A 25,940-nucleotide genomic window follows, 5' to 3' on the forward strand; every position below is an offset into this window, starting at 1 on the left:
TAGTTCATTCCTCCTTGCTGCTGTGTAGTTTTCCATGATATGGATATTGCAATTTCTTTAACCATTCAGCTGTTGAAGGACAGTTGGGTCATCTCCAGTTTTGGGCTAATAGGAGTAAAACTCCTGTGAACATTTGTGTCTGTGTATGAACTTAGGTATTGTGTGAGCATAAGTTTTCATTTCCCTGGTAAATGCCCAAGAGTACAAATGCTGGGTCATCTGTTAACTGCATATTTAGCTTTTTAAGAAACTGCCAAACTGTTTTCCAGAGTGGTGTACCATTTTACATTCCCACCAGCAGTATATGCGTGATCCTCTTTCCCCTCAGCCTCACCAGCATCTGATGTTTTTATTTCTGTTTTAGCCGTTGTGATAGGTCCGCAGAGATAACGCTTTATGGTTTTAATTTGCATTTCCCTAATGGTTAATGATGTGAGTATCTTTTCTTGTACTTATTTGCCATCCTTATGTCCTCTTTGGTGAAATGACTCTTGCCCATTTTCTCATGGGATTATTTGGGTTTTTTACTGTTTTACTGTTGAGCTTTGAGAGTTCTTTATATAGTCCAGATACCTTTGTTGGATCTGTGGTTTGCAAATATGTTCTTCCAGTTGTAGCTTGTGTTTTCTTCCTCTTTACAGGGTGTATTAATTTCCTATGGCTTCTGTAAGAAATTAGCATGAACTTGGTGGCTTAAAACAATACAGATTTATTCTCTTCTGGTTCTGGAGCTAGGAGTCTGCAGTCAGCCCACGTGGCTGGAAGCGCATCAGCTGGTCTGCGCCCTCTGGAGGCTGTGGGGCAGGCTGCGCCTCCTTGCCTTTCCCTCTAGAGCAAGGTGCCATACTTGGCTCATGGCCCCTTCCTCATCTTCAAAGCCAACAATGTGGCATCTTCACAACTCTCCCTTTGCCTCTCTCTTATAAGGACAATTGTGATTGCATTTAGGGAGACCTGAATAAGCTAGGGTAATTCCCCTATCTCAAGATCCTCAACAGATATTTGTTGGATGAATAAATGATTTCTCTCTCCTGTGTACCTGGGGTTGTATATAATCCTAAGCCTGTTTTAAATAACCTTCTTAGTGTGATGAGTGCCTTAACAGCACTGGTACTTAGCATCTCCATCCTCCCTAGCTGTCAGTCCTCCTGGCTTTCTTTTCCATAGTAGCCTGTGGTGCATTTGTATATTTATTTGTATATATTCACCAATTGGATGTCTTCAGACTTTTGAACTTTGCCTAGACGGGGCACACTTTAACCATTTTTACAGAACTGGACAGAGCTTGCCTCTGGATATTCATGACATGGTCCTGAAGAATACAGCCTTATTGCTTCAGATAGCGTCTCCTCACGTCTCTCCTGCCCAGCTCCGTCCCGCTACCCTGGAGGAGAAAGGAGAGGTACAATTCGCTACCACTATGTGCTTCTCCATTCACCTCTCTTGGCTCCGTGAGACATTCAGTGTCAGTTGAGCATGGTTCAGGTAGCTAAGGAACCCGTGTTAGCATTGTGGTAGTAGGAGGTTATTGCGGCTATAAATACAGTGTTGCCGGGAGTAAGAGGCTAGTGCGGGAGATGGAACACCCTGCTTTCACTCTGTTTATGACTTTCTGAATATAATGCCTTCAACTTTACACTCTCTATGCCCTACGGTGTGTGTCAGTACCTACAGTAAATGGGAACATAGTCTTCCAGAGTGTCATTGGGCTTTCCAAAATAAATGCCGTGTCTCTCTACAAACAGCTGTACTTGGACTGCAGTGAGATAGAAATGCTTCTGTACTAGTCCAAGGGCTGCGTCCATCCTTTACTCTCTCTCAACAGCAGGATCGGGGAGTACCCAGATGTAAACTTTGCTCTCTGCCTGAAGGAGTGTTCTTTAACCATCCTGGGCCCCCCAGTTGCTGGAGTTCACTCAGCCATAGGGCTGGATGAAAAATGGACGGCTGGTGATAGAGGGGAAACTTTGCAAATATAGTAACTGGTTTGCCATTCCCAGGATGGTGATGGTGGAAGTGTTCCTAAACTTATTTTTCTCATGTATATTTTCCAGTTGAGGTGTACTTTCCACACAGCAACATGCACAGGTCTTGAATGTAACGTTCATTCAGTTTCGAATGATGCAAACATCTGTGTAAGCAGCACCCTTTTCAGGATAAAGTTTTCACCACCCCAGAAAATTTCCTTATTCCCTTTCCAGTCAGTCTACACATCCCCTTCCATGAAGCAACCACTGTTCCAGCTTCTATCATTGTAGTTTAGTTTTGTCTCTTCTGGGACTTCTCGTGAAGAGTCATACAGTATGTGACTTTGTTTACTCGGCCTGTCTGAGGTTCTTCCATGTCGTGTGTGTATCAGTATTTTGTTCTTTTTATTGCTGAGTTGTATTCCACTGTGTGAAGATGCCACAGTTTGTTTATCCATTCTTTTGTTGATGGACACCTGTGCTGTTTCCAGATTTTCACTATTACGAATCAAGCTATTATGAACATTCTTTTTCAAGATTTTTTACATGGACATATATTCTCCGCTTTTAAATAAATACTTAGGAGGCGAATTTATTCATAGGCTATGTGTATCTTTACTTTTTAAAGAAACTTCCAGAATGTTCTTCACTGGGGTGGTGCCATTTTTATACAGAGTGTTCCTAAAACTGTATTATCTCACTTAGAGCAGAGATTGTGGGCTCAGGGAGACAACTGGTCTGGTCACCTTTATGCTGTTGGAACTCTGGAGGATATTTCCTATCATTTTTAGAGAAACAAAAAAAATTAAGTAGAATTTCAAAAAGGAAAGAATTTTAATAAAGGACTTATAAATGTTAGTTATTCTTCTACCTCTTTGCAAATATATACTCTCTCTGAAAAGGTCCGTAGACCCTGACAATTTAAGAACAAGAGTCAGTTGAGCCAGCCCTGATGGCCTTGAGGTTAAAGTTCGGCTCATTCTGCTTCAGCAGACTGGGTTCTTTTCCTGGGCGCGGAACCACACCGCTCATCTGTCAGTAGCCATGCTGTGGTGGCAGCTCACATAGAAGAACCAGAAGAACTTAGAAGCAGAATATACAAGTGTGCACTAGGGCTTTGGGGATGAAAGAAAAAGAGAGTCAATAACAGTGTTTTGATCACCTCTGCTTCCGATGAAGCAGAAATCAGGGAGCTCAGGACCCACCAAGGGGCGTTTATTCCTGAGTCTCCCTTAATATCAACACGACAGAGGACACGGCACTAACTTCTGAATTCTCTTCGAGAAAAGGTAAAGCTCAGCTGCATTTCTTTATTCTAGTGTTTATATATGTGTATACTGCTCATGCTGTGTCTATTTCTTTCTTACGTAGTCTTTTCAAGGATTGAACATTACGTCTTTGATTTTCTACTTTGTCTTTCAGGCCAAAGAAGCCCTAGAAAATATTGAAGTTCCTGTTGGCTGCCTTATGGTCTACAACAATGAAGTTGTGGGGAAGGGAAGAAATGAAGTTAATCAGACCAAAAATGTATGTGAGTTCAGTAGTATAACTGCCAACACTGGCAGTGATGGTGGGCTTGGAGAGACTTTGTCGCGGAAGACAGGTCTGTGTTCAGTCCCGTAGGCATCAGTGGAGAGGCAGTCTCCCTAAACGTCTCTTTTTGAATGCCTTCTTTTCTGATTATAAAAGTGATAGCGTTTTTTTTTTAAATTTGGAAAATTCATAAAAATTTAATGAAGCAATAAAATCTTCAGGGCTAATTTTCTATTTCATGGAGTTTCACTTTAACACTTGAGGGAAACCCAAGAGGGGGTTTTCTTAGATCGGAGTGTCAGTGCAGAAGAAATGAGTCTATTCCCGTTTTAAGGAAATCTCATATATGAAAATTCCACTTTATAAGACACATCAATTTAACTTGTATTGCATTCTTTGGTACCTTTAAATAACGTGTTCCTCTTAGTAAATTAAAAAATCACCCTCAATTTATAACTGTGGAGATATAAAAGGATTGTATAAAGGAAACTATTCCTGTACCAGATAATTCGGTGAAATAAAAGCCCCACCTCCTGCTGCCTCTGGGCCTCCATGGAGTAGGTGCACTTTGGGAGCCTGTGTGATGTTTAATTTATTGCGGTTAGGTTGAGAAGTTGGAGAATTAACAGATCGCTTCTTAAACACGGTATCACAACAGTGTGTCCCAGTAAGTATAAATGGAGTATCAAGTGTTAGGATTATCAGAAGTACTAGGTGGGCTCAGGGATAGCTTATAAACGTAACATGACTCACACAGACTCTGATCTCATCATATGATCTTGGAGCCAGAGAACAAACTGGTGTTGGTCCTCGTGCTACATGGACTTAAAAGTTCATCCATCACATCTATTGAAAAGAAAACTGAGATTTAGGGAAACACATGCAAAGTAGGAACCCAGATTCACAAAGCAATTATGTGGCTACCAAATTACTTGTGAGATAAGTAATCAACATAACACAGCAATTTGTGAATATACAGATACTTATTTGGGAGTGGAATTCTGTGTTTGAAATAATTATCATATCTCCTATTTGTATTTTGTGATTCAGTACAGTATCTTTAACAGGAGATCTTTGTCCTAATAACATCCATCTAACCCCCAAGAACCTGGGTTTCTTTTATACCTTGAAACTAACCTGGATTGATTTTGGTATTCTGTGTCCTATAGCAGATTACCCCATAAACATGGTATGGAAAGACTCTTGACTCCAAATGAGGAGCCCCGAGTCCTCCTTTTGGCTCTGTAACCACCCTCACCTGCCTGTCACCACCACCATCACCTCGCCCAGCTGTGTATCTTTCATATGTCCTAACTGAGCTCTGGTTCTTCAGTGGTAAAAGAGGAAGTTGATCGAGGTGATTCTCTTCAACAACTATTTATTGAGAACTAGGGGGAGACTTTTTCAGGGGTTCTGAATCTGATTTTTAAAAATACTCAAGTTGGGGAAACGTTTTTTCTTTAAGCTCCCAGTTGTTTCTGGGATAAAGCCAGGGTTGGGAGCCTCTTCCTTAAAGGACCTTCCAGCTCTGAGTTTATAGTTCTTGGCTGGCATTGCCCCCACCTGCCTCTGGCTTCCATGGTGCCTTGGGCTGCACTGCCAGCACCCTGCCCTGGGTCACGGTAAAGGAACACCTTTCTGTTTGCCCCACCAGCTTTGACGCTTGTTGAGGACAGAGGCTTTTTATCTCACACAGAATTTAGTGCAGTGGCTTGTATACAGTTAGCACCCAGCGTAAGTTTGTTGATGAATGTGCTCATCATGAATGTTATAAACGATTATTGCATAGCAGAGTACATACAGAGCATTATGTGGCATGGCGCTTCATGTAATTCAGATTGCTTTGAGATGTAGATACCAGTGAATCCCATTTTATATATGGGGAAATCACAGCTTGGAGAAGTTATGTGACTTGCCCAAGGCCACATAATTAGGAATGTCATAGTCAGGATTCAAATGTAAGTAGTTGATTCCAAATGCTGTGTGATTTCTTTCCTTTCTGCTGCTGCCTCTTGTGAGGTATCTGAGGCTGATAGCAAATCTCTGCTTTTCTCTAGAGTCTGCCAGTATATAAAATCTCATCCCAAAGAGAGTGTAAGTGATGACATTCCAGTAAACTAAATATAGATTTGCTTAGAGCGAGGTCAGTGACAGCCTTGAAAACACATTTGAAACTGGAGCACAAGCTTATGAAAATTTTAAGCTTCCCTTAAAATATTCAGAAACCTAAGCTCATCTTTTTTTCCCAAGACACAGCTTCTCTACGGCATTTTAATTGAGAGAACATCCCCTAAGGCACTTAGTTACTTAACTAAAAATATGGCATAATTCATCCCGCATCTCAGATTAGGTGTCTTTTATTGGTGAGTTCATGGTACTTGAACTGGGAAATAGCTTGTCAATTGCTAAGGGTGTCTTAAAGCTTTGTTCCTTAAAATGTTGGCAGGAACTATAGGTCCATGAAAAACGTATTTTCGTATTTACTTTTGAATCTTTGTAAGATGCAGTTACACGTAGCAAACAGTGTCAGCGCAGGCACTTCTCTCTTTTCAGGCTACGCGACACGCGGAGATGGTGGCCATCGACCAGGCCCTGGCCTGGTGTCGCGGGCGCGGCAGGTGTCCGGCCGAGGTCTTCGAGCGTGCCGTGCTGTACGTCACCGTGGAGCCGTGCGTCATGTGCGCGGCCGCGCTCCGCCTCATGAGTATCCTTGGCTCCGGGGGCAGCATCCCCGCCCCTTCCCGCGAAACCGGAATCTGTTTCCAACACGTGAAAACAGATTTATGAAACAAATTTCAGGAGGGCCACATGATACAATATAGTATCCCGTGGCCAAAAAAATTTTGGGGAAGGACTTTTAAGTAATTAAATTACCTCTTTGTTTTTATTCAGTAAACATATAGCTATTAAATAAGATAGAGAAAGAAAAGCTTAGAACTAAGTTAAACAGTTCTTTAAAGAAAAATCGTAAGTTAGATTATAAAACAGTGTGCCTAGGAAAAGATCTGAAGAATAGGCACCCCAGTTTTGCCTTTGGATGTCAGATTATAGGTGACCTAAAAATTTTGTTTCTCTGTTTATATGTTTTTGTTTATTTTTGCTATGAACATCTATTATAATGTAGGAAAAGTTTTAAGTTAGGGGTAAATACAAAGTAAAAACCAAGTCATTTATGATAATTGTAAATCAATGGGAAATTGATAAAGTTACAGCTCTGAATTGTGTCTTTCAGAGTAAGCCACTCATTGCAGCAAGTTAGTCTTTTAAAAAATTGTTTGATAATTCAAAAACGCAGTTTCGTGCTTGCATATTTTGTGTACTTTTCGTTGTATGTGTGAATAGTTTTATCACTTTAAAAATAAGGCAGAGGTTTTGAGTATGATAACATGTACACACGCTGCTTTTTAAAGACGGGTGTTATGGCTGTTTCTCCCGTCCTGCTTTACAGAGTGGCTCAGCTTTAGTGTGTTTTGTATTGGGGCACAGGTTATATATTATTTGGGGAAAGAACAGGGGACAATCGGTGATGTTGAAAAGAAAATCCCTGGATTAAATTCCTGCCTTTTTTCTGGCTCCAGTTCTCTAATGATTCTGAAAAAGTGACTTAGGAAAGACCAGAGTGAACACCAAATGATGAACATTTACCAAGCATATATGCAGTTTTCATTTTTTTTTTGCAATTTTGAGATGTTAATTTCCAAATCTTTTAAACTTCTTTCTTTTGTGTAACTGGATTGTACGATTTTTAGGACTAAGCCAAAGCTTCATTATTTTTAAGCGTAGCATGAGTTTTTTTCTCCAGGACGACTGGTATGAACTTGCCCTGGTTTTGTCACGATACACCCTTGAACAGCACATTCTCTGCAGGACCTTAATTCTTTCTTATAAATTCCACTGGTTGTATATGGCTGTCAGAATGAACGATTTGGTGGTTGTGGCTCTGTTCTAAACATTGCCTCTGCTGACTTACCGAATACTGGGAGACCGTTTCAGGTAATATGACCAGCTTATGCTTTTTCTTTCCTTCTAAGTACTTTGATCTCATTATGGGCTGGGCAATAGTTAGCACGTGCTCAGGACACCAAAAAGCCGTGCTAGAACCGGACAGACTCTTGTAACCTCTGGTCAGGTTCATTTATGCTGCAGTATAAGATGACAGGTAATCACTTCCAGGTGAGTGCCTAGCTCTCTTAGTCAATGGAAGCTGTCCTGAAGGAGAGTCCCCAGCCTTCCAAGATGTCTTCTGACAGTCTTCACCCACGCCTTCAGGCATGTTTGAAGACACACTGCTCTTGGTGTTTCCCAATGAGAGTCCCCCACTCCGTGTTCTCCCAATTTTGTGTGAAGCTTGGCTTCTGTCAGTGACAGTAGATGCCTTTTCTGGTGAACGCACAATATTTTGCACACATTCAATCATTTTGCTTGATTGCCGTGTACTATTTTTCGTGTCTAGCAGTCAATACCCACATTTTCATTATTTTTTCCCCTGCCTTTTTAATGTTGAAATTTTCCCCAGACCCAAGAATCCACATTTATTTCATGTTCTCTTAGAAATTCTACTTTCCCTTTCATCTTGCCACTTCTTCCAAAGTTTCTATGTTTAAGGCTGTGAGCAGTGGGAGTTTATATTTCAGAGTTTGGCCAGTAGATGCATCCCAGTTTTCATGAACCAGTTTAATTGTTTTTTTCTTCAAGATGTAAGGTTAATCCTAAAAGTATTATGCTTTAAAAAGAAAACGATTGGGACCGGCCCTGTGGCAGAGTGGTTAAGTTTGTGCACTCTGCTTTGGTGGTCCAGGGCTTTTCTGGTTCAAATCCTGGGTGCAGACATGGCACCGCTCATCAGGCCACGCTGAGGCGGCGTCCCACATGCCACAACTAGAAGGGCTCACAACTAAAAATACACAACTAGGTACCAGGGGGCTTTGGGGAGAAAAAGGAAAAATAAAATCTTAAAAAAAAAAGAAAAAGATTTAACAAATGCTGAACGTGGTGGGCAGTTAACTTGGAAGACCTCAGATATTCTTAGGAGAATATTAAGTACCTATGAAGGGCTAAATTTGGCTGAATCCCACTGAGAACAAGTTTTGGAAAACATTCTATTTTGAGTTTTCCCAGCCGAACATTAGCTTTCCTAACAGCTCCTATACATTTGAGAATAGATGACTTTTAACATCCCATCTGAAAGGAAATTGTAATAGAGTGATGGAAAGTAAAAAATACACTTATCTTGATCATTAAAAAAATCTGCAAAGTGATTTGATTTTTCCTATGACTTCTATTAGTGGCTTAAATTTTGCTTACATAACTCTTTGAAAGTGAATTGTTGACCCTGTACTTCCTTTATTAGAAAGATCTAAAAGAATTTCTCAAAGCTTCTGGGCAGAACAAAGATGATCACTGGGCTACAGACATAGGTGGAACATTTCTCTCCAGCCTGTCTGACATTGTGTGCACAAACACAGCCCTGCAGAGTTAATCTGGCTGAACCCAATTATAAGTTCATTTGCAGTGTGTATATCTGGCCAGATTGGCTCCATTGAAATGTATGGCCATGGTTCGACGCTGTATCTCCAGATTTGATGCCAAATTAGTTTTGTTTTCTTAAGTGTTTTGAGGTTATGAAGAAAACATTGATACCCCAGACTTCTGGATGCTGTTTTCTTCGTTTATTTGGCTGGGCGGGGTGGGGGGTTTGTGGGATGTGGGATGCTGTTTTTGTATTGCAGAATTATAGATTCTTTTAATACTATATTATAAGCAGCATTAAAGTTTACAGAGCAGACCTACAGAGCTATTCTTTTCAAAGAAGATGGTGATTAATATATAATACTTACCTGCTGTGTTTTTAAACATTTATTCTAATAAGAATGTGTGCTTTTTATTAAAACCACAAATTTGTAGCTATAATGAATACTTGGGAAGATTATCTTGGTATCTTAGATGCAGTTTCTCTCTTCACCTATAACTCACTGGTTTTCATCCCTGACTGCATATCAGAATCACCTGGAGAGCTTTACAAATGCCTGTGCTCAGTCTCCAGCTTCGACCACCTGAATCAGAAGGCTGCTGGGGGGCAGAGGGGAGAAGGGACTACATGGGACGAGAACATTGGTATTTTTCTAGAGAGCTCCCAAACGATTCTGCTGAGCAGCCAAGGTTGAGAACCATGGCTCTAACTTCACGTGAGACGAAAACACTTTGTGCACGTGGGTGCTTGTGAGAGCAAGAGGAGAGGTGGGAGCCCTGGGGACCAGGAACTCAAACAGCCAGGAAGAGAAGGGGAAGGGCCAGTTATGCTTAGAATGATGAAGGGTTCAGAAGCCAAGGGAGGAAAGGGTTCTCAAGGAAGCAAATGTGGTCAGTGGTCTCCGCGACTGCAGAGAGCTGAGGAGGTTGGAGAGACCAGTATTTTGGTCAGTAGGGGCCCTTGGCACGTCTGAGAGGGCAGCTTCCGTGGAGTCCTGGGAGCACAAGCCAGTGAGGATGAGGTTGAGGAGGGAATGAGAGCAGCAAAAGTGATGGCCATGATTCTGAAGTGTTCTCAGGGAGGAGCAGGGAGCAGCTTGCCTTGGGGCAGGGAAGAAGGAAGGTTACTGTTTTGTTTTGTTTTTCAGCTTCATTGAGATATAGTTGACATGTAATGCGGTGTAATTTTAAGTTGCACAGTGTGATGATTTGATACCCGCATGTATTGTGAAATGTCTACCATAGTGAGGTCAGTTAACTCACCCTTCACCTCACGCAATTACCATTGTGTCATGGTGGTGGTGGTGGTGAGAATATTTAAGCTCTCCTCTCATAGCAACTTTTAAGGATATAATACAGCATTGTTAACTGTAGTCAGCACACCAGTACCTTAGATCCCTGGAACTTATTCCTCCTCCTGTAACTGGAAGTTTGTACCCTTTGGCCGGTGTCTCCCCGTTTCCCTCACCCCTCCACTCTTGGCAGCCACCATTCTTCTCTCTGCTTCTATGAAGAAAATATGATATGTGCACACACAGTGGAATATTATTCAGCCGTAGAAAAGAAGGAAATCCTGGCATTTGTGACAACATGGATGGGCCTCAAGGGCATTATGCCAAGTGTAATAAGTCAGACAGAAAGACAAATAATGTCTGATCTCACTTATATGTGGAACCTAAAAACATCGAACGCGTAGAAGCTTCTTTGTTTTGATGGGGGAAGTTTGTGCAGGCTTTGTAGGCCTAGGCAAGAACCGATTGAAGGCACAAGAGAAAGGGAGACTCATTCTGAGCAGTGGCCCAGAGTGGTTGGTTCACTAGGCCCCTGTGCTGGTGCTCGGTGTTCCTTCCTCCACTGTGCCCTGCTTCCAGGCGCTCCTCCCTGGAATCTCTGTTCATTGCATCATGTCGTGCACCTCAGAAGGCTGCAGTTTGTCACGTCCACACTCCTGTAACTGCCTTAGAGCCCTATATATTTCAACCTCGTTTTATCTCTTTGATTTCTTTCCTTATGCTCCCTTAATAATCACCCACCCCCAACCTTACACACAGCCCAAGCTTATTCTTCCTCGTTCCCTGAAATGCTCTGCTCAGTCTCTTTAAATATTCTCTATCATTAAGGCAAGTTCAAGTTTCATCTCCTTACTGTTATTACAATTTCTTATTATTTCACATGTTGATCTCTTCTCTCCAGTTAGATACCAAAGATAGAACAAACTAAACACTTAAAAAAATCCTCTATAATAAAAGTCGACAAATTTTTTGTGTGAAGAGCCTGATGGTAAATGTTTTAGCCTTTGTGAGCGATTCATGTCTCTGTTGCATATTCTTCTTCTTTTTGTTTTTTAACAATCCTTTAGAAATATGAAAACCATTCTTAGCTGACCATTTGTAGCTGTGGACTGCCGACCCCAGCTCTGTAGGATCAGATGCTTATTGGGCCACCAGAAAATAACAGCTGATAAAAAGAGCTGGTGGCTCGTGAGCACTGAGGATGTGTCAGGTACTGAACAGATGTTACTATACTGAATCTCATTCAGTCCTCACAAAATCCTTCTGTCTCACTTGCTGTAATTACCTGCATTTTACAAATGAGGAAACTGAGGCATAGAGAGTTTATCTTACCCAAGATCACATAGCTAGTAACTTCAATGGTAGTTGATTGAGAAATAATTAGTTGATTGAGAGTGATGTCTGATCGAGGCCTTATATTTTCTTTTGGCAATATACTTCCTTACCCGTGTTGCTAATATGCACAAAGTATTAATACTATCTGAAGTATGTTTGCTAATTATGTATGTGTTGCTGTTTTTATGGGATACAACACACACTTTCATAGGCCTGTGTTCATTCTCAACTCTCTCATTTCATCAGTGTGTTCCTGGGTATCGGGCCGAGGAAGCAGTGGAGATGTTAAAGACCTTCTACAAACAGGAAAATCCAAATGGTCAGTTTCCCCTACTGTATGTAACACTTCTCACTTAAAACAAGTCAGTAGAAAGTCTGACTTGGGCTTACCTCTTCATTTCTCTTTTTCTTTTCTGTTCTTTTCACAGCACCAAAATCAAAGGTTCGGAAAAAAGAATGTCAGAAATCCTGAACTTGTTCTAATGAAAGGCTAATGCCTCTGGATGAAATTCTTGGACTGAAAGCTGTTGACATCATTGAATCATATGTTTCTATATTGTCCTTAACCGGCGGGAAGATGGTCTCTCATCATTTGCCCTGTTAAGGGAACAAATTAGCACTTTTTAAAAAGTCTGACAATTTTAAACAACTATTAGCTTTTCCACAAGCTGAAAACATTTTAAGAAGGGGAAAAATTTGGGGCCGGCCCTGTGGCCAAGTGGTTAAATTCACTTGCTTTGCTTCAGTGGCCCGGGGTTTCCCAGTTTGGATCCTGGGCGTGGACATGGCACCGCTCATCAGGCCATATGAGGCGGTGTCCCACATGTGACAGCCAGAGGCACTCACAACTAGAATATACAACTATGTCCCAGGGGGCTTTGGGGACAAGAAGAAGAAGAAAAAAAGAAAAAGAAAAAAAAGATTGGCAACAGATGTTAGCTCAGGTGCCAATCTTTAAGGAAAAGATAAAAAGGGAAAAAAATTAAAGATTGAGGTTTTAGAAATTAGGAAGCTGTGCATGCACTTCCTGCCAAAACCACTATGCCCAGTCCAGGAAAGTGCTGACTTTCAGAAGAGGTGCACTCAGACCCAGCTGCCCGGGATGCGTCGGGACTGGAGTGTGGCACGCGACAGACACCTGCTCCAGGCCTGGCGTTTCAGAATCGAATTCTTCATTCTTTGCAGCCACTGTGTTCTCCAGGGCGTTGGCGACGTATGACTTCCTTGGAAATTGTATATGAATTATATACATACAGACCATGATTATATGGTTCTTAGATCAGACTTTTTGCTTTTATAAAGCATTTAGAGAAAATGCATACTTTTAGAACAAGTGCGTGTCATTTTTAAATTACAGCATATTTTTATAATAAAATTTATACTTCCTTCTTTGAAGATGGATAGTCTTGAAAATAAAAGATAAAAGCATAAATGGGACAGTTCCTTCTGTGTTAGTGAGTATACTGTGCCAGGCTCTGCTTGTTATTGAATCAGTGAATGAAACAAAGAGTCCTGCCCTCGTGGAGCTTCTGTTCTAGCAGGGAGGCCACTAATAACCAGAGTGGGTTACACAGGATGTCAAACGGTGATAAGAATTATGGCAAAATGAGAAAGAACAGGGCAAAGGGGGTAGGCGTGCCATTTGGTGGTAGGAATGCTGGTTGCAGAATTAAATAGAATGGTTAATTTAATCTGAAATCAAATACGGTCATTTCTTTTTATAAGAATCCAGATTTAGAATTTAAAATCTAAAATTTAAAAATGTGAATGCAGCCCCGGAGAGGTACCCACAGCAGAGAGTCGCAGACATTCCCGCTTCCTGCCTGCGGAAGGGTTGGCTCTGAGGCGAGTGCAGCTTTGCGGACCGCCGTGCACCACGTCTGCCCAGGAGGGGGCCTCGCCGTTCCACCAGAAGCCCAGTTCCAGGCCCGGCAGGGCAGATCCTCCGTTGCATTTCTGCAGTGGATTCATTTCCTTGATGCAAAGCATCTGTAGTTGTTGGTTCTGCCATTTGAGCGATGTCTCTGACTTGTTTGTTTTGAGTTACATTACAGGCTGGAATGCAATTGTGGTGAAAGTATTTTTATATTGCTGAGAGCAGCAGCTAATCACAGTTACATGCTTCAGAGGATTTGTAATTGCTGGGTTTTTGTACGTGTGTGTTTTTAACTGCATTTGAGAAGTTTTATGGAGAGGACTATGTAAGATTTTAAATCTGTAATAATGTTACATGTACCTTCTCTTCAATTTCTTCTTTAAAAATTATCTTCTCCTCCAGTTTTAGTGCTTTGACTTGTTTGTTCCTTCTCGCAGTTGGTCCTAGTTCATTTCTGGCTCCTTCTGCTTCTCTGCAGCAGACTTTGCTACACTTCTTGTCCTCAGATGGTTCTCTCAGGGATGATTTGTAGACAGGAAACCTGGAATCTTGATCCTCTGGAGAGCACCACTCAGTATGCCACATAGGTTCTTGGTAAACATTTGTTAAGTAAAATTATTGATTGAAATTTGGGGGAAAATGAATAATAAGGATAATATCTAAGATAAAAAGGCAAAGCCAAAAATTGTTTATGTGTGTTTTAACCCAGCAACAGTCACTACTTAAAGGATCAAGAAAGTAATAAAACTATAAACAGAGAAGGATAGAAAAGACTTACTAATATGCATATGTTCTGTCTGTCCTATGTTTTGGAGAATGGGTAATTCCAAAGCATGGCTGAAAATTTTAATTTTGGTTACATTTTTGATTCCCTCTCCAGTGACTGACTTATAGAAAGTCTCTCCTCCGTTTTTGGTCTTAGTTGTAGTTCCCTCCATTGCTTTGGGGAAACATCAGTGCAGACAGAGTGCTGCAGACTGGAGGTGAGCACCCCCAGTGCCGACACACAACCATGTGGGGTCGTAGACATTAAGGCTGTGGGATTCTGACAGTGGTTTCAAAGTGGCGATGAGGAGTGGTGGACATGTGATGAAGTGGTCCTGCTTCCTGAGGACCATATTCTCCAGCTACTTAGACAAGGCTTAAAATATTAAGATGCTTCCGCTCAAGAGATTTAATCCAGTTGATTGATACTGGTATTGGCTAAGAGACCAGCTGAGAGACTTATTTTGTATATGAGATAGTTCTATAAGTTGTGAGATGCAAAAAGATTTTAGAATCACAGCCCTGTTTAGAGAAATTAGTAGTTGTATCTAAGATGCTAGCGTATCCAGTGTTTGCTGGTTTTTGCAGCGAACTCTGCTGGGAATGGGTGGTATGTAATGTTTTGGCAGGCTTCAATCACTGATAAAAAATCATGTTAAAATATCTTTGCACTTTCTTGTTCCTTGGCACAGATATCTCTTCCTGTGTTGTATTTGGAATATCACAGAGAGAAAATAGATAGCCAAGAACTTCAATGTAGGCAAGAACTGTTAGTTTTTCTTTAAACTCTCTATTTGGAAACAATTCCAGACTTACAGAGAAGTTGCAAAAGTACCCATATATCCCTTATTCTTTGAACCTATTATTAACATTTTATGCCTTTAGCTTTATCATTTGCTCTCTCTTTATTATCCTCTCTCTCCTCTCTCTCTCTGTCTCTCTGTCTCTCTATATATATGTATTTATATATGTACACACACACATATATAATTATTTTCCGAACCATTTGTTGAAAAACTACATACATCATACATCATGGCTCTTTACCCTGAAATGTTTTAGTATTTCCCAGGCATAGGATATTCTTTTATATAATCGCAATACAGTTATCGACTTCAATAACTGTAACGTTGACATAATACTTTTGTCTCATGTGCCATTTGTATTCCCATTTTGTCAGTTGACCCCATAGTGTCATTTAGAGAATTTTCTTCCCTCTCCAGCAATACTGGACCCATTCTGGGGCCAGGTATTGCATTTAGTTGTTGGATATCTTCTTTTAATCTTTTAATGTAGAACATTTCTACAGGCTTTATTTGTCTTTTATGACATTGACATTTTTAAAAATAATACAGTCCTCCTGCCCCTCCTGCCTTCCTTTTTCTTATGCTGGTGTTTTCTTGTGGTTAAATTCAGGTTGTGTATTCTAGGTGAAGTTATGCTCTTCTTAGAGTGTCACATCTGGAAGTGTTCCAAAGGCCATCTGTCCCTTACTAGTGATGTTAATTTTGGTCACCTGTTCAAGGTGCTACCTGATTTCTGCATTATATAATTGTTATATTTTTCTCTGTTGCAACGAGTAAGAAGTCTGGGGAGAGGAACCGTTACATTTTTAAGAGAAGATGTATTTGACATTGATGGAAAGGAGGGGAAGAAAACTAATGACATAAATTTCAAAGCAACTCTTAAATTATTTGATTGCATTCTTCCCCTTTTATTATGTCTGCCAAAATTTACAAATTTCTTTCCCTAATAAGATGATTTTAAATAGGAATATCTTAATAAATATTAAAAGAAAGCCTCGGAAATAAGTTTTTTCATGATCTCTTCCTCAGCAAAACTAATGATTATATCAATTTAATTATATCTGAGAAGATGGAGTTTTGGAAAAATAGGTCTCAGATGTTTCTGGCATCACACATGGCCTGTAGTGATCCAGTAGGATGTATGACTCTCAGTAGTCATTTGGCCATAAAATGTAAGTTCTTTTGGGTTTCCATAGAGATATCTAGACTTAAAATGTTTTAAGCACTGCTACTTTCAAAATGTGTGTCAGTAAAAATAGCAAAAGCCAAGGCTCTTTTTAAAAAAAAAATATTAAAAAGGTTTTTAAAGTAGTGAGGTTCCTGGTTAAAAATCCATATTGATACAAAATAGAGGAAGATTGGCACAGATGTTAGCTCAGCAACAATCTTCCTCAAACAGAAAGAGGAAGATTGGCAACAGATGTTAGCTCAGGGCCAATCTTCCTGACACATACACACAGACAAATCCATGTTGAAGCCAAAGCGTGTCCTTCCCCGTCTTTCTGCATCGGCTGGCCTTGAATGGCCCCCAGAGAAGAGGCACCAAGAACTGGTTTCCCTGCGTTTTGGCAAAGGAATGAGACTGCATTGACTTCATCTCTGAAGACAACTGCCAGCTATTTTCTTACTCTGTGAATTGTTAATGGTGTGTGGTGAGGAAAAGGGTGATGGGGGACGTTATTTTTATGGGTCAGACTGGCATAAGTTCTGGTGAAAGTTTGATATCTTTAGGATCGTATGTTTTTTCAAGTTGAGCTAATAAAAACAGGCTCATGGGATTATTTCTCACCTAATTTTTGAGTGAATATGCAGCTCCTCACCATGTATCCATGACTGTTAGGGAGACTTTGTGGTGTGGTTAAAGAAGCATAAACTTGGGCGTCAGAGCAGGAGTCAGTCACGGGCCAAACCCAGCCTGCTGCCTGTTTCGGTATCACAAGTTAAAAATGGTTTTCCATTTTTAAATGGTTGAAAAAAATCAAAAGGAAAATTTAGTGACCCACGGGTGTGATATGAAATTCAAAGTTCGGCATCTGTACGGTATTTGGTTGGCACACGGCTGTGCCCATGTGTCCGTGTTGCCCACGGCTGCTGGTGCCGCAGTGGCAGAGCTGAGTTGTGGCTGGGCCCTGTGGCCTGCAAAGCCTCAGGTATTTAGTGTCTGGCCTTTAAGAGGACGTGTGCTGCCCCCGGTCTAGAGAGTATAACGTGGTGTGCTTGGGTCTCCAGGCTGCTTGTTCTTCCAGCTCTGTGACTTTGAATCTGAATATTGTGGCTCATTGTGCAGTTGTGGCGAATTGCTTCAGTACCACGATTTTTTTTTTTAGGTCAGTTCATAAATATGAAGGAGAGATCCAAGACAATGAGATAATTATTCTGGCTTAGAATATTTTGTTTCCTTATGTACATTTTGAGAGAGTGGCAAGGAGAAAAAATAACATCATTTTCTTTGAGTTTAGAATAAACAATACATTTTATTTGTGATCATCATATTAAAAATGTTATAAATTCTTATCGTCTTTAAGAATAGTTACTATAATGTCAAAAATCGATTGGACTCTTTGAAAAACCAGGACTTCAACAGAAAGCGTCTCCGTCCCATCCCCTCACTGCCTTCCCCAGTTTTCTCTGCATCAGGTTTGCTAACCCTTTGGTGCTATAATCACATACACTGAGTTTGAAGAAAAGACAAAAAATAAACATTTATTAGGTATTTTGGTTTTTTTTTTACCGAGCGTTGAGCTCACCACAGACTCTTAATACATGACAGACAGATCTTATGTCTAAATTCTAAACTGCGTCGTAACGAAGTATTTGAGGGAGAGTTCGTGGGCAGGAGGGAGACCAGCTGTGCCCTGAAAGACACGTTGGGTGTGGGGAGGTACGTAAGAGGGTGGGGCAGCGTGCACTGCGTCACAGCGCAGGGAGGACGGCGATGTGAAGACGCTGGCGAGGGAACTCGGGCCACGTCGTCGTAGTTAAGATCCCTGCTTCTTTCTGAGAGGAATCAATTTTCATTCTCTTTCTGCTGTGTGACGCCTGGGGACTGTGTGGTGTGGGGTGAGGGGTTGCCAGGGACGAAGGTTCTGACGCTACAGTCACTGCGGTAAGGAGCCTGGAATTGCACATCCCCAGGCGGGATTTGAGCTGTGGGGAGGGGGGGGGTGTCACTAAAAGAAGCTCATATTGACATTGGGCTTATTTGTGTGCCAGCCTCTATTCATATTTTACCTCGTTAATCCTTGTAACAACCCTATGAGTCAGTGCTGTCGCCATCTCCGTTTTCCATCAGGGAAACTGAGGCACAGGGAGATTAAGTCACTTGCCCGGGGGCACTGAGTACTAAGTGATGGCGTCAGTTAGAATGGGCTAGGTTGTACCAGGGTAACAGCTTTCAAGTCTTAATGGCTTAGAACAAAGATCTAATTCTCTCGTGCTCCACTTTTTGTCATCTCAGGTCAGGCCAGGGGCTGAGGCTAAAGGAGACGCCACCATCTGGAACATATCAGTCATGTGGCGGGGAAAGAAGGTGGTGGATAGTGCGGTCTTAGAGCAGCGCCTCATGAACCTGAGCGTGCACGTGGATCGCCTGGGGGCTTGCAAAAGACACCTTCTTATTCAGGGGGTCTGGGAGGGGCCTGAGAATGCATTTCTAGAAAGGTTCTAGGTGATTCCTATACTGCTGGACCGTGGACCACACGAGTAAGGAGGGCTTACTGGCTTTGGCCTGGAAGTGACACATCACTTCTGCTCACATAAGAGTTAAAGCAAGTCGCAGAGCTGAGCCCAACTTCCAGGTGGCGGGAAACGTAATCCCCCGCTTACCTCCGGGGAGGAGAACTGGAATATTTGTGAACAGCCCAAATGAAGCAAAAAATGTGAAGCTAGGACTCGGATTCAGGCAGGCTGTCCCCAGAGTGTGTGCTCTTAATCATCGCTTCCTGCAGTCCCAGGCGGTGGCTCATTCTCCGTCAAGAAAGGGCAGCATGGAGGCACCAGCCTGCGTGGCTGGCGGCCACTGAGCGTGGTGCTCCAGGCTGACCAGGCTCCCAGCAGCGTCGTGTCAGACAGCAGTTCTCAGCATGGCGCTGCAACTTGGAAATGTTTCACTTCTTTTTCTTAATAATGTAGTGACATCTCTGACATTTATTTTTGTTCAAAGCGTATCTTAGCGTAGTGTAGATTCAAGCCTTTCCCTGTTAGACTTTCATCTCATATCTGCCATGCTTTCTTGCTTTGGAGAAGGGGTGGGGTTAAAGCCAGCATCGGGGGATTGTGTGTGACCCCGGGAACACCCATGGGGGTGTGTCCACACATGCATACCATTCATCACGTATGTTTGCTGCAAAGAGCTGGAGTTGCTGATCTGAAAGAGTCCAAGCTTGTGGTCAGCACGACGAACCGGATTCCCAGATGGTGGTGGCTGAGAGCAGCTTCTCTGAGCCAGCAGCCTATGTCCATAACCGGGAACTTCTGATACGGTCACAGCACTGAGACTTGGGTTGGGGAGTGGTGGATTCCAGGCCCACGTTAGTCTTTCCGTGGAGGAAAGTGAACTGGGTTCCCTTCAGTGCCCAGTGAACGTTGGACCTGCCTTGACTGACCTTCCAGCGCCTATGGAAAGCCCTGCCTTCATTCCCACCGCAGCCCACTTTGCTTTTGGTTCCCAGGCTGAAGTGTAGACCAGCTATTCAGAAACGTCAGTATAAGTGAGGCCCCTGTTGGCCTTACGGAAAACCTGATCTGCAAATGATACTTGGAATGAATTATGACTGTTCTTCCTTCATTTAAAAAAAGTCCTCCCCAAAGAGAGAGAGAGGTGCATTTCAGTTTCCCATGATCTCTATTATGATTCAGAACTAATGTACTACGCCAGTTGATCCAGTCAGCAATTGAGCCAACCATGAGGGAGAAAACAGGCCTTAATGTTTCTTCTTTTGGAAAACCCAGATTGCCCTGTTGAAAAATGCTTTCCCTCCCGCCCACCTGTCTGTCATTAATCATGGGACGAGCTGGATAAACCTGATTGTTCCTCCAGAGACGACTCTGTCATGTAAGGCACGTAGTTCAATTAAAATGTGCAGACGAACGCAAAGTTAGTAGCTAAGGGAAAATAACAAAACAAAGTATTACTATTTTTGTTACTTAGACTGAAGCCTACAGTATGACTTTTAAAAATTAATGGGACAGAATTCTCCCGCTTGATCATTCTAATCCCAACTCTACAAGTATTACCCAGGATCTTTCTCGGCTGTTAGTGCCCTTTGGAAAAAGACCGGACCTATCGCTGCCCTGGTGTCCTGACTCCACGGGAGAGCGCTGTCAGCTTCTCATCAAGCCTCTCCTGGCACTGATGGAACGCCGCTGCTTTCTGTGACATTTCTATATTGGAGGCCTAACTAACTTAAGGATGTCAGCTTGATTTTAATATTTTATTGGCGACGTCCCCCCTGCTGATTCAAATACTGAACAATTTCAGGAAAGATTCCATTTCTTCTTGACCTGAGAGGAATCCCGTTTTCTTAGTGATGAGCCGTGCCGGCAGAATGCCAAGGGGAGCTCCTCCGCAGGTAAGAGTCCTTATGTGCTCAGCACGTTTTATGAACTCCGTCAGCCTCAAGTGTTGTACTCTTCCCTGGAAGTCCTGCGATTTCTGTGAAATCTTTTCAACGATTCCAGCCTACAGTGATGGTTTTCTTCAAGCTCCTACTTAGTTCACATAGTTGAGGACTCGATTGGTCTCTAATTATAGTATAATTGGGTTGTAAGCTCCTCCAAAGCAAGGATTTAGCCCACTGCTAGGCCCAGAGGCGGTTTCAGTAAATGCTTGCTGAGTGATGGATTTGCAGTTCTGAATGGTTTCCAGTGAGCAGGACAAACGGGTGAATTAGCACCGCCGAGGGAATGCCGTCTTGGCTTACGGAGCAGGAGCAGGCCCTCAGTCTACGGGCGCTTGTCGAAGGCCGTCACTGCCAGACAGCTGGACAGCCGAGGTACATGACCTAGACCCCTGACCTTTTCCCCCCACTCATCTCTTCTCATTTGGAAACCTACATTTTTGACTCAGGCTTTCAATCTCCCTTTTTCAGGTTTCAGAACAAGCAGTAGAGGGGCAGAGGTCAAAATTTTGTGTCTGCTCTGCTAGCACCTCACTTCCCGTGGAGGCATGGCACACAAAAAGGAGGACACGTTGCGTATTTCAGAGCAAGTAAAATGCTGTGTGGAGATTGATTTATATAACTTTTTTGCTAGATTAGTCAAGAAGCTGGATTAATATTTTAATCATATTCTCTTGAGAGGAAAAGGCAGCTGGCGAAATTGTTGGAGGTGACATGCCAATCTACATAGAAACCAAGTGTGGTTTGGAGACCACCATGGAAATAATAACTTCAGTCATTAAGTGGAGAATGAAAGGAGGAAAGAAACCAGATAAGTTTTCCAGGATCAAGAAGTTATTTTTATTATAAACTAACCTTAGGGAGACCATAGACTTTATTATTATTTTAACATTTAAGTTCAAATACTGATGGCTTTATCTTTTCACTGCTGACTACTCTTGGCAACAGCAGAGTTAGCAAGGAGTGCACTAGAACATCTTTCATTTTTTTATTTTTCAGTTGCCATTTTAATTGTGCATATAAGCTCAGTTGTGCAGGCAGTGCATGGCAAAGAGCATACAGTGGCAAAGAGCATACAGTGGCACAATTCATACTCGATGCAGGGTTTCTCCCTCCCTGTGAACTTGACTTCTCAAGGCCTGAAGTCGAGCAGTTGATACAAATTCACTGGCATCCTGAAATCTCAAGGAAGAGAACTTACTCTTTTTTTGTTTCCGTGCAGACCTGGATAACACCAAGTCTTTACAATGCTCTGTAGCTGGCACTAGCGGTAAAACATCTGGAGGATAATGTACTGGGTTCTGGGAGATGCTATCTTTTGCTTGGGGACTACCCTCAGATGGAAATCGATATTTAGATTATTCCTGGGAATTTCTTTGTGCTTCTGAATTTTGTGAGAACAAGGCTGGTGCTATGACATTCTGTGTTCTGTTGACCCTTAGGTATTGTAGAAAAGAGGGAAAAGAGATTCTTAGGGTTGAAATAGTCAAACTTTGAAGATGCAAAGCCTCTACTCCAATTATATTGGCAGATGGCCCAGGGTGCAGCTGCCAGTGAAGGATCCCAGATTCTACCCAAAGGCCTGAATACCATCGTCTTCTGCCTGGAACTGAGTCAGTAAAAGGAAATAGGGTAAGGCAGAATTTTGGACTGAAATTTCTCTGTGGAAGCAACAGTTTGAATTGATAATGGGAGAAAGTTTGTATTAACTTTTATAAGGTAGTGGTAAATTTCAGGAATTTTATAGTGCTGGCATATTATTCAGGCCATCTTTTCCTCTGGGGCTCATTGTTCACCCTGTTTGGTTGGGTAGCATAGCTGAGCAGGATCTAAGATGAGGAAGAGGATTGGAACTGACTGTGGCGTTGGGGCCAATGTAATGAATGTCCTGACCCATTTCCTTGGTTTCTGGGGGCCACAAGAGAGAGCCATTCATAAAGGCTCTGAGGGGATGCAGTAGCTATCTCTCTACACCAGGAAGATATGGAGCAAGAGAGGTAAGGATTGAGGAATTGGTTCCATGAAGGAGAGGGTAAGATCTTTTTGGCTTCTTACCTGAACTCCTTTTCTGAGGAGGACAGCAACATTTGGAGTAGACTATGGCTCTGATAATTAATTTCACTGGATTAATAGGAGAAATAACGAACGACGAATGGAGGGAGAGTCACTTCTCTGTTCACAATGCTGGTTGGTTAGGTGAAAGCATTTCATATGTCTCTGTGCTACTGGGCAGAACTATGTACCTGGGCTCTCATAAGAAGCTAGGTAAGGTGGCCTGAGAACAGCTGAGAAACATCCCTCTTGGATTTGTCCAACCCTGTTTCTTCTCTCTCCTGAGTGTGGCTTTTCTTCACACTGGGGTGTAAAATCTGAGATTCAGGTTTCGATCTAGACTTCGGATGCCTAGAGGCAGCTCAGTACTGATGGGCTGTTTTGAATCAAGGCCTGCCAGCTCACCTTGCTCAGAGAGTGGTCATCTCCACGATCCAGCCCAGATAGAAGTGGAGCTGGCCGCACCCAGACTCGTTCGCTGTAACAAGTGGGAAGAGCTACTTCTCCTGACTGTGTATCGTGTGCTGGCACAGCTGTAAAAGCCCTGCCGCTACTCCAAGGTCCCTGCAGCACCTCAGGGGTCGCTGCTCTCCTTCCCACTTGAGTCAGTTAGTAGACTTTAACTTGCTCAAGGTCACGGAGCTCGCAAGGGGCAGCACCAGAGTTTAAACTCTAGAGCTCACATTTCTTAACTACCCTACTAAATTATTTCAAGAAGATTACCCAAATAGGAAAAGAGCAGAAAGGATGGTGGTTGTTGTTCCCCGCCCAGCCCTGCACTGGAACCAGCCCATAACTTGGGTTTATTCTGGAGGCAAGCTTTTGGCCTCTCTCAGTGGTCATGAATTTGAATATCTTTCTCTATTCTGTGTGTGTGTGGTTTCTTTGTTTTGTCTTTTTAAAAATTTTAACAAAGTAAATCTTCTAGAAGGAAAGGAACTGTTTTGTTTATGAGAACAGATCCCAGGATACTTACAAGCTTAAAAAATACAATTAGACCATCAGCTTGGTTCTTTACAAAAACTGGAAGTAAAATTGCATGATTTTGTAAAAAAATTTCAGTAAGACAGGTCTTATTCAGGATCAACTGCCAGTGCCTTTGCATATTCCGTAATGGTTTCTCCCAAACAGCAGCACATATTATCGTTGTTATTGTTATTGTTATCGTTAGGTACTGTACTAAGTGATTTACGTGTATTTTCTCAGTTACATTGATACTTACGTGATAGGTACTACCGTCACGTATCAGTTATCTATCGTGACAGCAATGCTGCATAACAAAACCCCACAAAACCTCAGTGGCATTCAAAAATAACTATTTATAGGGGCTGGCCCGGTGGCGCAGCAGTTAAGTTCCCAGGTTCTGCTTCGGTGGTCTAGGGTTCGCCAGTTCAGATCCCGGGTGCGGACCTGGCAATGCTTGACAAGCCATGCTGTGGTAGGCATCCCACATATAAAGTAGAGGAAGATGGGCATGGATGTGAGCTCAGGGCCAATCTTCGTCAGCAAAAAGAGGAGGATTGGCAGCAGATGTTAGCTCAGAGCTAATCTTCCTCAAAAAAAACCCCAAACAAATTATTTATTGCTTACACATCTAGGATGACTGGGTAAACTCATCTGCCAATCTTGGCTGGACTGGCTCACAACACATAGGGTTTGGCTCACTGAAATCTAGCCTGGCCTTGGTTGGGATGAACAGGACAATTCAGCTCCTCCGTTTGTGTCTCATCTCCAATAGGCTGGGCTGGCATGTTCTGTTGGTGACCACAGAGCTGCAGACTCTGAACAAGCCCAATTGCATAAGTCCATTTCAACCTTCTGTTTGCACTGTGTCTGTTAATATCTTATTGATCAAAGCAAGACACATAGCTAAACGTAAAGATGTGGAATTATGTATTCCATCCCTTGGGAGGGCATTGGAAAACAGCATGGCAAAAGGCATGGAAACAGGGAATGCTGAACAATTGGGCCCATTTTTGCAATCTATCACGTATTCTCTTTTTGTAGATGGAGAAACTGAGACTTACATAGAAAGTGGCTTGCCTGGGGCCACGTAGATATTAAGTGACCGAGCTTGAATTTGAACTGGGTTTGTCTTTTCTCAAAGCTGGAGCTCTTAACGATGTCCTATAAATGCAAGATTTAGAAACTAGGTCTGCCTCCAACTCCTTTCCAGACCTGAACAATCTTTTAACTCCCTTTTTGTGCATCTTCACCAAGGAAGACAAAATGCACCTATTGATATTATATAATGAGAATGCTGTGAGGAGTAATTAATGTTAGAAATTCTCTGAAAACGTGCTAGGGATTATGATCAAAGAAATTCACAGACTTCTAACTCACTGCCTGACCTCATTTAACATTTTTGTAGTCTTCAGATCTCTCTCACTGCCATAGTTTAGAAATGTACTGAGTATAAAATTTCTTAATACTCTCACTCTTGTCCCCATCAAATCATACCAGCAATGCCGTGATCTGTGTTTATTACCAGTAATTATAAATAAAAATGATACCATAGACAAATTCCTTTTTGAAAAATGCCAGTAACATCTTTTAAGACTGTCCAGAAAGTTGCACAGTTTAACAGTTGACACATGTGGACTCTTAGCTAATAGAAAAATTCAGTCTTTCTATCAACTGCCCTTTCAACACCTGTGTCCTAGCCGAGTTTTGCTCTGTAACATGCTACTGTTGTCATTCCTTTTATGAAGTCAATTTCATGGCACATGTTTTGAAGAAAGTTGATAAGTTTTATATACTTCTATTGACCCTAGAAGCCAAACAGCAGAAGGGCACACCCTGCTTACCAGAAACGCATTACTAAAGAAGAAATTCCGTGGTGTACCCTTTGGCTCCTGGCCCTTGGGTCCTGTCCTGCACCATTGACAAGGTAACAGAGACAACTTTCTGCTTCTCAGGAGAGAAAATTTTTTATAGGCTCTGAGGACCACTGTGGGTCCAGGGTCTTTGTGAAAGCCCTGTGGGTCAGATAGATGTGGGGACCACCTTAGAAGTATGGGATTAGGAGGCCAGCCCCAGTGGCCTAGTGGTTAAGTTTGGCACACTCTGCTTTGGCAGCCCAGGTTCAGTTCCTACATTTTGGTGGACCTACACCACTCATCTGTCAGTGGCCATGCTGTGGTGGCAGCTCATGTACAAAAAGAGGAAGATTGGCAGTGGATGTTAGCTCAGGGAAAATCTTCCTCAGCAAAAAAAAGAAAGAAATA

At 42.2% G+C, this 25,940-nt stretch overlaps 1 protein-coding gene across 1 annotated transcript in view; it reads left to right on the forward strand.

Annotated features, from left to right (window-relative positions):
- ADAT2 (adenosine deaminase tRNA specific 2) overlaps positions 1 to 12,386 on the forward strand; it is a 29,280-nt gene extending 16,894 nt beyond the window's left edge. Inside the window, exons 2-6 of the mRNA XM_046668756.1 lie at positions 3,390 to 3,494; positions 6,054 to 6,204; positions 7,387 to 7,493; positions 11,843 to 11,915; positions 12,025 to 12,386. Coding sequence (XP_046524712.1) covers positions 3,390 to 3,494; positions 6,054 to 6,204; positions 7,387 to 7,493; positions 11,843 to 11,915; positions 12,025 to 12,068 — 480 coding nt within the window. The 3' untranslated portion in view covers positions 12,069 to 12,386. The remainder of the gene's footprint in view (positions 1 to 3,389; positions 3,495 to 6,053; positions 6,205 to 7,386; positions 7,494 to 11,842; positions 11,916 to 12,024) is intronic.
- The last annotated feature ends 13,554 nt before the right edge of the window (positions 12,387 to 25,940 follow it).

This window comes from Equus quagga, chromosome 8, assembly GCF_021613505.1.
Source record: "Equus quagga isolate Etosha38 chromosome 8, UCLA_HA_Equagga_1.0, whole genome shotgun sequence".
NCBI lineage: Eukaryota > Metazoa > Chordata > Mammalia > Perissodactyla > Equidae > Equus > Equus quagga.